The sequence below is a fragment of the Amblyomma maculatum genome, chromosome 3 (genome assembly GCF_055883805.1).
Source record: "Amblyomma maculatum isolate TAMU_Amacu chromosome 3, ASM5588380v1, whole genome shotgun sequence".
In the NCBI taxonomy this organism is placed as follows: domain Eukaryota; kingdom Metazoa; phylum Arthropoda; class Arachnida; order Ixodida; family Ixodidae; genus Amblyomma; species Amblyomma maculatum.
The window spans coordinates 154418355-154433084 of NC_139346.1; the positions used below are offsets into that span (position 1 = coordinate 154418355).

General features: G+C 45.5%; 1 protein-coding gene across 2 annotated transcripts in view; it reads right to left on the reverse strand.

Moving 5' to 3' along the window:
* Window positions 1-2494: 2494 nt before the first annotated feature.
* Rbp (RIMS binding protein) overlaps window positions 2495-14730 on the reverse strand; it is a 375020-nt gene continuing 362784 nt past the window's right edge. Inside the window, exons 32-34 of one of the 2 annotated variants that reach the window (XM_084598275.1) lie at window positions 13315-13534; window positions 11884-11927; window positions 2495-4644 (exon numbers count right to left, since the gene is read on the reverse strand). In XM_084598275.1, coding sequence (XP_084454401.1) covers window positions 4039-4644; window positions 11884-11927; window positions 13315-13534 — 870 coding nt within the window. In that variant the 3' untranslated portion in view covers window positions 2495-4038. The remainder of the gene's footprint in view (window positions 4645-11883; window positions 11928-13314; window positions 13535-14730) is intronic. The other variant, XM_084598276.1, reaches the window with a different exon arrangement.

A 14730-nucleotide genomic window follows, 5' to 3' on the forward strand; every position in this document is an offset into this window, starting at 1 on the left:
GATGAAATATAGTGTATGTTCAGTCAAATTGCAGGAAACAAGAGATGTATTAGGTAGTTTGAATAAAGTCTATGTCACTGTGGATTCAGTACATGCTGAGGAGAGGTATTTTTTCTTGTTTATGCAAAAAAAAACAAAAGAAACACCACCAGATTTTGTTCTTTGCCTTCTGTCCAGGTGACGCAGAGGCCAACTCTTTTAGATTCGCTCTTAACCCAAATTATCCTATAAGGCAGTAAAAATGGACATGATATGCCGCCCAAGCCTTCGTGAAGATGCGAATCACTAGATATGTGTAATGCTGTACTATTGCTAATAGCGGCATTTTACCACCTCCCATCATATTACTGATGACATTAACAATGAAAGACCTTCAAGAGTGACACTAAAGATTTTAAAGTTAGCAGTTAGAGGAGGCCGAAACGTTTGTGAAAATCTTGGTAATTGCAAGAATTTCATGTCTTGAAGTGAGAATGTGATTGCCTTGCTGACAATAAGCATTCAGTATTTTAGTGACGAAAATCTACCACAGAGTTTGGGTACAACCCCTCGACCCAATAAAAGATCGCATTAGAGAACACGTTTCTTCTTTTTTACTCTCTTATAGGGTAATTCGTGTTAAGAGAGTACACAAACAATTTGCTAACTGAAACTTGACAAAGTAAATAGCCATAACTCTACTGGAACTCATGAGCAGGAGGGCACCAACAAAACACAAATGATGCAAAATAAATGATGACAGTAGCCACGTTTGACCGGTGTCAAGGTGACCTCATGCAACCCACCCCATGAAATAAAGAAAGAAAAGTGAAAAGAGGAAGATAAAATTGGAGGAATAATCTGGGAGGTGTTAAATGGTATCCTTTGCTGATGGGTGTGCCTGCTTAATGTGATAATAGCTTAGACACGAGTAACTGTCTGTTGCCTTTACGCCAGCATCATCCACAGTTGTATAATCGTATGTAATGATCAGATTTTTAACGTTCCGTTTTGAGAAGGCACTGCGCTTAATAAACCATCCTCTTCAAGTTTAATGACGAATTTGAGAAGCTGCAAAGGCCACAAGAAAAGAATTTCGCCGGAAAATCGAAATAAACTTAGTACGAGTTAATATAGCTGTGCCTTTCATTGTCCACGTTTACTAACGAGTCCTGAACATAACAGTTCATATCACGACTGTCAATTTGAGCTTGTCATCCTCAATTTACATTTAGGAACAAGGTAACTTTTGCTTGGAATTGTTGAAGGCAAAAACAGTAACCGGTTAAGAAGCGTCTGCTGAGAAACATCTGTAAGAAGGCCTGTCTGCCAGCATACAGCGCTATTTTGAAATATGAAGAAATGCCTCAAATTGAACATGCTATAAATTTTTTTTTCAAAGAAACTGCACTCTTTTCTGACGATTGAATGTCCCTCATACTTCTTGGTGGAGTCATCCGCAGAAACCGTCAGTATAGGTGATTGACAGGGCACCGTAAGAAGCTTCACTTTGTTGAATGTTGAAGTGTAGTTAGCAATTCCAACTGTGCAGTGAGGAGCCATCCTTGCTGTGGCAAGGGCCAGTCAGCACTACCATGTATCGCTAGCAGTACCGCTTTTCATAGAATCTTATGTTAGACCATCATCTCACCCATATGACAAGCTGTCCGGTTGTAGGGAAAAAGAATTAGGGCAGTGAAGCCTATGCAAAGCTGCCATGGAAGGGCGCCAGAGGTGTGTGTACGTGTCTTGCTATGCATGACCGAGAAGATATTGTAACTACATGTCCACATTCTTTTTACACCTTCTGCAGCTCTGTCCAACCATTTCAATCACGCCATGTAACGCTTGAAGATTTTGACACTATTCTGCTACATCGTGACAAATAAATTAAAGACACCTACGCTCTGCAATCACAGAAAAATGAGTGCACGGGCGCGGAATGTTAATCACATACACACAGTCATCCCTCACAGACGCATACACACGCCATTTTTAGGGAGAGGTCAGTGCGGTTGACTCGACAGCCGCGGAGAGGGTGGTGGTTATTTTTTTGTAAGTGTCTGGGAAGGAGATTAGGGACGAGATTCCTGAGTGCGGAACGTCCGCTGTTGGCACGTGGAAGGGAGCGAACCTCTTGAACGACTCTTCACCAGCCCAGAGCACTTGCGCTAGGCTAAATGGCGCCGGGTCCGCGCAGGATATGTGCAAAGTGGCGCCTTCATCATTCTCGTCTACATGCTTGAATATTGTTTTTTTCAAAGGACACCTCGACACGTGGGATGAGGTTTCCACATCTCCAAAGGCGCTAAAGTGGGACGCGTCTGCGTGCAAACGTCGTGAAAGTGCGGAAAATGGCAGACACATGCATCGGCGGCAGCCAGAGATGACGATCCTCCATCTTCGAATCAACAGCTTGTTACTAGGTTCTTTTGCGTGTTATTAAACGCCCCAGTCATCGCCAGTGTGACGACACCGATGGACGTTAAATTGACCTAGCTGACTGTGTAAAAAAAAAAGGCAGGCCGGGCGCCGTAAAAGAAATAGTTGCGCGTGACACTGAAGAACATAAGCGAGACAAAGCCTGGTATGAATAAGCGGCCCTAGTGCAACAACGAGACAGCTGTATTGTGCATGTGTGTGTAAGTGTGAGTGTTTATGGCAGAGCCGCACGCGGCTACTGTATAGTTACCACAGTATATTATCGCACAGCTTAATGACGCACACAGGATGTGTAACATGATAATTCAGTTAAGACCAGTTCCTTTGTACATTGAAATATGACACACTTTCTTCGAAACTTACTCGACGTTTGTTAGAGGAGAGGGCAAATGGTAAGAGGCAACAAGAAGTAAACAATGCAGGTAATGTCTCAATCATAGTTCGTCGGAAGAAAGAAAAGAATCACACAGCTAGGCAGGCTGTGCGTGACTTATCACGGATGATGCACAAAAAACGCGCACAAACAGACACCAATTCGGAGTTGTCCGGCTCCTCGTGCCCCAGGAGGCAGCGGATGCAGCAGCAAAATGTTGGATTATAGAATTGTTTCGTGTCAACGATGAAGCCACAGAATCATGTGCACTCGCTGAGCTAGGCCCTGGAAAGGTGCTGGCTAGGCCTCTTGCTGTCACCAAGATGCCGGTGACCTGTGGTACCAGGATGACCAGGAACTGGAGCATGTGGCCTTTTAGAAGGTGAACAGTATGGTGAACTGTTGTTCGAATGTGATGCTCCAAACGTGGCCTAAGCGGAGACGAGTAACATCAAGTCTTGATCGGCAGATCAGGAACTTTACTTCGGCAGATATATATCGTGCCGCTTCCAGGAGCAGGGTGGAATGAATTGTTCGTCCTAACCTTGTCGGCGGACTGTCGCCTTTTTCATTTTATGAGACTTGTTCTTCGCTCTCACAATTACTGTGTTGCCCATGCTTGAACGCCCCTATGGCCAGCATTGCAAATGGCCGATAAGCGCATTTGGTCACCTTGGACTACAATGAGAGAATTAAACGTCAACGTCTTCATTTTACCCCTCTTAACGTATACAAATGGTGCAGTCACATCTTTGGTTCAGAGAAGTATAAATTTCTCAAGAGGTAAAAGTTTTGACGTGTCCTCAACGGAAAATGCGTGCCGAACCTTGTAATTCAGCACTGAGGCAGTCATTTCGTCAGCTTCTAAATCACTACTCGACTAATCGCATTGCTGATCCGATTAATTTCGGCGTTTGAACAGCGCGCGAGATATAGTGCACACCTCACTCTTCTTAAATCTGTTGTTTGCTGTTCTCCCTTCATCCCCCTCAAATACGCAGCTTAGAAAGCGCTTGCTATCATTCCAAGCAATACTCCTTACAAGCAATGACAGGCCATTGAGTCGCATAAGCATTAAGCTAGGCATCGTGAACACGCTGCGTTCCCGTTCACTCCGTCCTGCTCTACGCTCTGTCCAGAAGCAGGGGCCATGATGGTGTATGCATGGTGTTACTCTCACCACATCTGCGCCGGTAGGATCGGTGGGATGTTTTGAGGCGAAATCTTCACTCGGCGCAAGAGATTCACTGGACCGGCGCTGCGGAACTACGCTTTCCCTTCATACCGAAGAGCTTTTTGAGTGCGTGCAAGAACCGAAAGCGGCTTTTCTTCTTGGGCCTCTGCTGTTCTGTAGGCGACGCCGATTCAGCCGCTGCGTGTGCAGGCCACCCCTTGCCGTCCACGGTGGCGCTCAAGGGGGGCGAGGAGCGTCGGGGCGGCGTCACCGCACGCCGCCTCAGCTGCTGGGCGTGCAGCCTCGGTCGGCGCCTGGCGTGAGGCAGCAGATGCGTCGGCAGTTCACCATCGCTGCGCCGTGCCCACGACCGGCCGAGAAGCGTAGGCGGATGAGCGCTGCTCGTGCGGAGACCGGTGCTCGTAGTGGGACGGCTCGAGCGCACCCGCGACCGGCGGCGGGCCCCGTTGCTGGTGCGGCTGTTGCTGGTAGGAGTGCTGCTGCTGGTGCTGCTGGTGTTGCTGCTGCGACCAGTGCTCCTCGGCCGGCATGTGCCGGCCCGTCGAAGCAGCCTGGTGCGCAGGGGCCGACGAGTGCGACCGCTGGGAGCCGCCATGGACCTGCGAAGGGTGGACGCGCCCTCCGCCGCCTCCCATGGAAGGCTCGCCCCGCAGGTCTGCCCGGTTACAGGGTGGGGAGGAGGCGCAAAAAGACAACGTAAGACAACTTGCGAGTATTGTAGGGTGAGCTGCAAACTGCATTCTAAAGGGAATATAGTGACTTTTCACACGCCAGAGTAAATCCTGGGCAATGACGAAATCTTTCGAGCGAAGGCCACATGGTTTAATCTCAAATACCTTCGAGGTCGTTCTTAACGTACAGCGAAATCTAACAAGTCAGCATTCTCCTTGTATATCTCTTCGTTTGAAACGTTACCGCCACTGCAGTATTCGCATACGCCATAGTATGTTGAACACGCGGGCGATGTGCCACCTCTTAAAACAGTACAGCAATGTCTGCGCCTTAGCTGTGAAGTCGGGGGTCACTCAGGGATACATCATGGTAATTGTGAATTTGTCCTATTTTGCGTTAACGATGAGAGACGCGTCGCACGCTAATAAAAATGTCACGATGTACTTTGAGATTAGCTTAGCAGAGGTAAGCGAAGGGCAAAACGAGGTACACACATAAATCGCAAGATCATTATTAAACAGTAAATTTCATTCATCTGTGCTGTCTTATATTTGATGTGAGAAAACACAATAAAAATTATAGTTAGTGGTAACTTTATTTGCCTAGATAAGCCTGGCATTTGCTTCGTCGCAAAAACCGTGGAGAATTCGTCTAATGCTCGTCTTCCTAATAAAGCTACTGAACGCTATGCATATGCTGATCAACCTCGGACAAGGCCACTTTCTTTGATATGGGTGCTATAAAATGAGAAAGCAAAAGTTATTCTCGGAATATCGAGAGGTTTCGAATCTTTATTCTGTAGTAAGAGGTAAAAACTTTGATTTGCGAAGAAATTTTTGCAACTCCTTATATTTGTGGTGCTGCTGGTATCAAACAATCTCCTTATATCATGACGCAAAGTCTTCGTTACGCCGTGATAGGATTACAGTCGGAAATGATACAATTCGAGCTGTTATCATAGCGAAAATCGTATTATATATTTCCCCATGTAGTAAACATGGTGGATCAAGAAAGTTAAATTAGAAAAGTAAAAGTTTTTAGGTTTCAAGAAATCGCGGTTGCACTCGCCGATATGGCAAAATGAATTGCTATGGTCTGGCACACCATTCGAAAATCCCGCGGCTCGGCAGTGCACGGTACAACGATACCAGTCCACGCCACATGTTCGTCTTCGCGTGACTAGTACTGGCGGGCGTTTCTGCGCTCGCTCCACAGAAAACGAATGATATTTACCGCAGAAGGCACTTGCAAATCGTAACCCGGGTCACCATGCTCGACATGCTCTATTCAACCCAAAAACCAAGTGCAAGAGAGTAACACAATAGCAGTCACACATGAAATGACACGAAAATTCTGATTTGATAGAAGGTTATAAACAATTCCGAGAGCACTGTGAAATCTACACTGCAGAAACGCGAAAGCATAAACGTTAATTGCTTGCGCACACGGTGCATCACGTTTGCTCTCATCATCATTATCAACTAAATGAACCGTCATTATCATTGCTAATGTAACCATTGTCATTATCACTAAATGCAGCTTCATTGTCATCGTACTATTATCCTCACGGTAGACGAGGAGAGAATTACGATTTGCGATTCATGATGCCGGGCGTGGTGCAGTTGATGGTGGTTGGCTCTAGGCTGAGGATCGAAGGGATGGAGGTTTGATTCCCGGTGGAGACCAGATTTATTTGTTTTTAACTATCTTCATCACGAAAGGCTAGCCGATGACGTCATCAGATGATGGTGTTACAATCTCGCGGTATCCTGTGACACTTCTCGTGGCCGGACGGACAAGGTCATGGACGCGAGTATGAGCGATTAAAGGCTTTCACCTTAAAATATTTGTGGTGAATGTTCAAAAAGCATACCTGTTAAACAGAGATTCAAGGTTAAATAGGCGCGAAAACTGCGGACACCTGCATTCGCTATTACCACAGCCTAAACAAAGCGTTCGCTGAACCTTAGGACAGATACACGAACAGTCGTGCTGCATACGAAATGTCTGCTGAAAAATGTTCTGAATTGCATGAGTGACGTGAACCGTTGACGTCACGGTTGCCCTACTGCAGGATGTGCTTATGTTTATTAGTTCAGCAGAAGTTGTCACGTGCTTCTGGTGAGACAGAAATACAGGTATTCAAGTTTAATGAGGGTTAGATGACATTAAAGAATTACGATGGAGTACCTCAAACCGACGGCCACGTAACTGGCACGTTAAGTTCCTTTGCTGAATGCCTGTCTACTGGCCTTAGACTTACTATTTTTTCCTCTGCTCTGTAGCCACTCTGTAGCGATTTTTCTAGATAATATCTACAAATCAAATTATTGGCGATTAAATTAATAGTTTTCGTGTTCTCCTCTAGTGAATCCTCTCTTTTTCCAGCTTTCCACTTCTTGCTGCAAGTACAAAGTATAATTCTCTTATTTAATGTTTCATTTTCTCCTCACAGTAGCAAGCCCTCGGTTTTAAAACACAATTACTTGTCAACGTCTCAAAGCTGGTACTTAACTTGAATATGCAGGTACTAGGGTCACCCTCGAAGAAGGTATAGGCTTTTACTGTGTTAAGCCCGTCCGGCGATTAAAGACTAATGATTAACGGCTTCTCACAATACAAACCAGAACAGCGGTCTATGAGGCTACTACGTCTAACGAAAAGCTCCCGCTTCATTTCGGCCCCGAAGCTGTTTTTTAATCATGCGGCGAAATTTCGGTACAATGTGCTTATTCGCCCCAGGTTTGGCATTATAGTGAGCCAACAGATGTAAAAAGTACTTTGCTTTCTTGATCGCTGATCGGAGACGTCAGTCGGAAGCCAAGGCGAAGGACTCGCGGCTGTTTCTCGATACGCTCTAGCAGTGTGCACGATTGCTTGTAGCAAGGCAATCGAAAGCCGGCTGCAGCAGCTCTCCGCCTAAGCATGATGGCGAGTTGCTTTCTTGCGACATGTATATATTTAGCGTAGCTTTTCACGGGAGCCTGTACGTAAGAGGAATGAATGGACACGGAAAGAAATGACTAAACAACAACAGCAAGAAAAAATAAAGGTGAAGAGAAAAAGGCTCATGGGTCAGGTGAATAAAAAAAAAAAGGAAGAAAGAGCAAACAGCAATTCAATCCAGCCGCGCGAAAGCCGAGGCTAGTGTTTGGGGAGCGGATTGAAGAACGCGAAAGGTCGGGGAGTTAAGTTCGCCGCATGGAAAAAGAAAGGATTGCTGACGCACGGAAAGTGCTGGTCACGTATAACCGTTCATACGTCAGGACATCTAACCTGTGTTATATAGCGAAACGCGGAAGTGAAAGCGCAATGTCCAGAGATTTATAAAGCACCCACCTCACCGTCTCCCTTCCTCCGCAATAAACCCTGCAGGTGCCGCTCATTCGTGCTGTGACGCAGACAGCGCAATGAAGCAAGGCGTACTACAGTAGCATTTTTGTTCTTTTTTTAATGCCGTAGCATATGCCAGCGTTGAAGTATGTCTTGAAGATGCCAATGGGTGGTAGAAAAGCGAACCTTCCGCTGTTTTGTTTCATCTCGTAAGAGTACAGCTAACCTGCTGGTGCTTCGCCTTGTTTCAATTATATACACCGGGTCTCCCAGCTAACTTAGCCAAGCGTTTAAAAATAAAATATTGGAGTTAGGCCAGAGAAACGAGTTATACAGCTTCGCACACAATTGAGCTCCTTAGGCAATGTTTGTTTTGCAATTAAGTGAATTATTAACGTTAAATTCCCTAAATACTAAATACTCACTTAAAATTGTAAATAGGATATGCAAAGTTAGAGTGCACCTTAAGAAGCCATCATTCCATTATTCGTGATGAGAGGAACCGCACGTGTATGTATGTTTGAAAGGGAGCGTGCAAAATATAGAAAAACATTTGCAGACAATTACCTTACTTTCTAATGCGAAATATGAGCTGTTTCACCTTTTCGACAGACTGAGGCAAATATTTCGAGCAAGACATGTACAATTACAGGCAAATGTTTTTATTTTTCAGACATATTTCTTTGAGAAACACTCCACTAACAGTTCTTGATTGTCATGAAGGAAGCTTTGTGGTCGGAGAAATGAAGAGAGCATTTAAGCTATCGGGAGATTGCGGGAGGCAGCGCGTGGGCCCATAGGAACGTTGCGCGGCGAAGAGATAGCAGTGACAAACTGATCCCGCTGACGCCGATAGCAAGTCAAGACAACGTGGCTATGCGTTTCGGCTTGGATGCACGCACCGCGATCCGCTGATAGCGAGCCGGCGTTTTGACCACCGGAAAACACCGCCGCCGCCACGCAGGAAGAGGGGGGTACACGCAGCAGCGAACGGTGTCTAGAAATGCGCGTAGCAGTCGAAGAACACGCGCGGTCGTCGCCACGGAGGAGGAAGGAGGGAGGGGGGAGGAGCGCGTGCTGCCCCGACTGCGGAGCTGGTTACGAGGGACAACGCCGACGGCGACGACGCGAAATGCAGGAACGAGCGCCAGAGCTGCGCACTAAAAGATCACGTGACTAGCGCACTAGCGCGATACGATTGTCCTGCTCTCAATCGTGGTTTGAGCGAACAAAATCAACTGCGGGTGCGGCTTCACAGTTGCGTTGCAGCGGCAGCCCGATATGTTTGCGGTGATTCTCCTACGCGTGTCAGCCAGCCGCCGCACGTGACGATGCAAGTCAAAACGGGCGCGGCAAGCTCGCTTTAACCTTTGCCAAATTATCAACCTATCCTTGCCACAGGGACGTCGAGTCACTGCCGTAGCTGAATCGTTCTCTCAAATCACGATTAATAGCAGCCCAACTGTGGCACGCGAATACGCGTCACGTTTTTTTTTTTTTTTGTTATTTCGCAGGCTTTATTTAGAGCTGGGGAGAAGGGTACACGTGATGCTTTCTTTATCACAAACAACGTAATGCAGGTTTCTGAAGCTGTTCTTCAACTTCGCGAATCACATTTATTCTGTCAACCTGGCTAACTCAAATATTTTATTTCTTTACCCTAGCTCAAATTAGTCGGGACACCCGGTATATACCGACTGTATATTTAACTTCCAACAGATGGTTATATTAAACCCTGAAAAGCTATGCCGGTGTATTCTGAAGAGTTGGATTGTACACCAAGGCGGATATTATGCACGTGATAAACCTCAGTGATGATAGAATAATTAAAGAAAAATAACCATAAGTTTTCACTTTCCATTTAAAAGGCCAACATTATAGTAGGAATTTTAAGGCTGTCAGAATAGGAGCTGAGTCCAGTTTTCTAATTTTCTTGATCGGCAATGAATTTCGAAATATTTAACGTTTAAGTATCTTTTATAAGCATTTTTGTTGGCTGCTCACAATGTATATTTTTAAAATGGAGCCGCTAGGCGCACTAATGTCGCGATAATAATCACGTTAACTGGTTATATGGCATAATATAGACAAGCAGTTTCCGTATTTGCTATACTAGAAATGCAATTAAGTAACGTCATTTTAGATCTCAGTAGTACTTGCGAGCGGGCTAGTTGGCTATACGACTCCGACGACCTCCGGCCAATTTTCCGAACCTAAATATGCGGGCCTTCAACTGACGTTAAATATTTCGAACTTAATTGGCAATAAAGCAAATTTAAAAACTGGACTAAACTTTTACGTTGACGGCCTTCAATTTCTTCACATAGTGTTGGCCCTTGAAGTCAAATGTAAAAAAAAAAGTTCGTTATTTAAGTTTAGGTAATTAATCGTTTCATCACTGTAGCACATTACCTACATAATATCCTCCTTGCTGTACAATTTACCTGCGCAGACCGCACGGCGTATCTCTCGCAGGGTGTAATATAAGATCGGTAAACAGTTTTAAATAAGAAAATGCCCGGTATAGTATATATGGGCAGTTTTCTTTTAAAAGATACAAAATTACGAACAAGGTAACTGACTTTAGTTATATTTTAGCCCTGAGGATATGTTAGGTGCTACGGCAGACACCAAATAAGTGTTAGAATGTTGCATTTATATCGTTGTTTACCTAAATATGTCAATTTATTTTTTATTTTAAGAAGTATGTTGCATTTAGAGAATTGGAGCCCATCATCGAAATAGTATAGCCGAGAAGAAACTTCCTTTAAAAATTCTAGAGCGCGTTACAAAACTACATATATCAGCCTGATATGCGGCTTCACAGCATAACATAGCGCCAGCTGGGACGTGCAACATTGATTCGCCTCGGCGCTTTGAGGCCGGATTGCGGGCGGAATGAGTGCGCACAGTGGGCACTGACGCGGCGGCTGTAAGCAAGGCCGAGGTCAATGTGAAGCTGGCAGTGAGCTGCCACGCGCCGGTCAAGCTCTGAGGTGGTGGCAGCAGATTGACGAAATCTCTGGATAGAACGATCTGCGTCACACAGGTGGGCAGTGCTATGTCGAAGGGTAATGCCGCTTATCAGGGTGTGTTTTGTAGGGATTTTAATGCGCGCTAGAATTTTCTAAATTTATTTTGCTCGGATGTACTTGGCTGTATTACCTGAAGGACGAGCTTCAGTTTTGCATATGCAACATAACCTCTAAAATAAAGATTTAAAAAGGTTAATTGACGTATTTGGTTAATTAGCGAACTAATGAAGCCATTCTGCCTCTTCCGCCGTACCCCAGAGTATATTCCCAAGGTTAAATAAAATCTGAAGTCAGTTGCCATTCCTTAAAAATTTTGGAGCTTCTGAAAAAAAAAAACGAAAAAAAAAAAACGGTATATAGCGATACTACTGCAAAAATTCAACGATATACGCTTTGCAGTTCGGTGCAGTCGGTGAAATTACGTTACGAACGCGTGCCACTAGAGTAAAAAAGAATGCCGCTTGATGTCTTTGCCTGAAGGCAGCGCTATGATCGCGATGCACACTTCAAGTTACACATATGTGATGCAAACTAAATTTGGGTTCCATATGGCACCAAGAACCAACTCACTTCGTCTTTTTGTGCGCCTATTGCTGGCCAATGTGCGAAACAATGTCTCACACAAGACGCGTGTACAAAACAAAGTCAAGAATGCGCATCAGCAAAGCAGCGTCGGCAATTAGCGAGCGAGAAGTTGAGAGGATGAAGTGCAGTGTAAGGTTACTCTGTTCCCCGCAAGGCGGAAAAACAGAATTTCATGCGGTGATAGGACAACCGGAAACATGCAGGTGCAACGCAGCATGAAGCATGCTAAAGAAGAAAAAAAGAGTCCCCATTAAAGCAAAGTAAATTACCATGACCGAGGCAGGGCTTTCGCTGGCTCTGTTAGCAAAAGCGGCTGTGAAAGAAAAGTTAGCAAACAAAAGCAGAAAGTTCAAACAAAACAAGAAATAATAAAGCATAGAAGCAAATTGCATATCAGTGTTAGTTAAACAAAAATGATAAAAAAAAAGAAATTGCCAGGAAAATAAAACAAAACTGTCGCCAATATTAGTTACTCTGGAAGGAGCATGACATGCTTGTTAAACTGAAACTTAAGAAAACTAAGTGTTGTACGTGCAGAGTACCAGGCGATGATTTTATGAGATAAATAAGTCAACATGGCAGTTGATAATGTCCTGATAATGTAAGATAATTATGCGAGCATAGGTCATGGCATAAGCCAACGTAAACACTGTGAAAACGAAATGGCAAACCGCAATGAGATGTACACGTGATAGCGTGCGGGAACCCCTTTACCACACTAGAGCGAGAGGAAGAAGATTGCTACACACTATGAAAGGGCACTGAACTAGGGTTGAGGAGGAGCCTTAGTTCGCAAACCGAGTCAACGTTTCGACAAGGGGCCTTGTCTTGCCCTGATGAAGACAAGTCCACTTGTCGAAACGTTGGCTCAACTTGAGATCTGAGGCCTCCCCTTTGCTCTTGTTCAGTTCTCTTTCCTACCCTTTACCACACGTCACTTTCAGCGTTAACTTTTCATGTCACTGATCCACTCCTTTCGTAGGCGAGCCGCTGACTCGGTGCCAAACACGTAAAAGCCTCTACGCATCCATCGTTATTGTGGCATTTGGTGCCAACTACGTTGTCTCCCTTCATCACTGTTGAACGCACGTACCTCCGTGGTGTAGGGAGAGCGCGCGTTTCGCGACACAGGGGACCCAAGCTCGATCCCCGCTTTTCACTAAATAAAATATTTTCTTTATCACGCAAACAACTGCTCTATTCCCACACTTAAACATTGAACGTCCTGTGCGACTATAAGGCACTTAGTGTCAAGCTCCCGTAAAAGAAAGTTCCAACAAAAATAAAGGGGAGAGAAAGCCCACGCCCGACGTAGGACTCCAAAAACCAGAACGTGACCTGGGACGTCATGTTGACCTCTGATTTCGTGTAAGGGGCGTGGCATCACAGACCAGTTCAGCCTATCCGCATTTGTCTTCACACTGGCAGCTTGCTCGCTTAACGGGAAGAGTAACGCGATCACGTTAAAAGCGGTTGTTAATGGATCACCTTCACGTACAAAGCGTGGAACTCTCAGTATCCTTGAAGTTCAAGTTCAAAGGCAGGTACTACTTGGTCGTCTCTACAAGCTAATCGGTACGCGACGCGGACGAGGCGAATTCACAGAAACTTCAACAACAATTAAAACACACTTTATACAGCGCGGTGTAAAATATGCCCTATTCTCAGCCCAAACTTGAGCACGAGCGATAGCGGCGTACCCTTGTGTTGCTGTTGCATCGAGCCGTGTCTGGAAGGACCACCTCCACCGCGCGGCCCACCGCCTCCGCCATCGTTGGCCGTGTAGTCGGCGGGCGCCTCAGTGAGGAAGTTGGAAGGGACCAGGCCTTGCTGGCCTCGAAGCTCGCCGAAGTAGAAGCCGTCCTCATCCATATCTCCGTACACATAGATGACATCCCCCGTGCTGAATGCCAGCTCGGACTGCAAAGCGCACAAGAACAGGTGCTGGAGCTCTATTTCTGAACAGCGTTTGAAAGGTGCAACAGACAAAGGAACGTGGAGTCCTTGCCAAAAGTGCATAAAACATGTCTTCATGTTCGTTGTGTGCGAAGAGCTTGTGTTGTTTATGGTCATGGTGTTGAGAAACTCTGAAGATAGGCCATGAAACCTCTCATCTGAGCCGTGGAGTGTAAAAAAAAAAAAAAAGAAAAAAAGCTACATTTGTAAGCGCACTCTATACCGTTATAGCTTCATGCAGGCGCATCGTTTACAACGTACCGTCGACTGAAACTGCACACAGTCGCGATCGCTCTGAACAGCACTCGCAAATATTATAACTCCCAACAAAACTTATTCTCCCTAGAGAGTGATCAGTAATAACCCTTAAGATATGGCCAAAACGTTTGCGCCTTTTAGTAAGTACGATCACTAAACGTTAAGGCTAACACGACTATCATAAAAAAGGTGTAAAAGTAAAAGAAATATAACACAAGCTATTCTTGCACATCTTGGACAAGCGTTTGGCGTAATGCAAATTTCTGTGGTAGATCCAGAAGCAAATGGCAGTTTTATTCTGTTTGCAATCTTTCGTTTCACCTATATATTCTCCTAGAAATCGAACGTCTGTTACGCCACTGCTTTACAAGGCGCGTCACATGAGCTGCCTGTGCACAGTATTCTGTTTTGATCTTTATGAACCAACGGCTCGTTTACGGTGAAGCTGCGCTTGGAGCTTGCAAGTAGCGGTAACTTTTGTCTGGTAGCAAGTTTGACTATGTATACTTACCTGGTTCCACAGCGCATGACGCGAACTCGTAATCGTCTGCGCGAGATTGAGGAACCGTAAATCAGTAATGCCGAGCTAACGTCAATTCTTATTTGCAAAGCAAAGCGTGATAACACAATAGGCGTTCAGGCGAGTTTTAGAAGGCGTGCAAGTCCCCTGCGAGTCCCCTGCTAGTCCCCTTTGAGCCCCTTGTGAATCCCCTGTGAATCCCCTGTCCCTGTGAGTCTCCTGTGAATTTCGTGTGAGTCCCTTGTGAGTCTACTGTGAGTCCCTTGTGGGTCCCCTACGAGTCCCCTGTTCCTGTGAGTCCACTGTGGGTCCCCTGCGAGTCCCGTGCTAGTCCTGGAGTGACCATTGGCTTCGACGGCGACAAGGCGTAGGCCACTTTTCC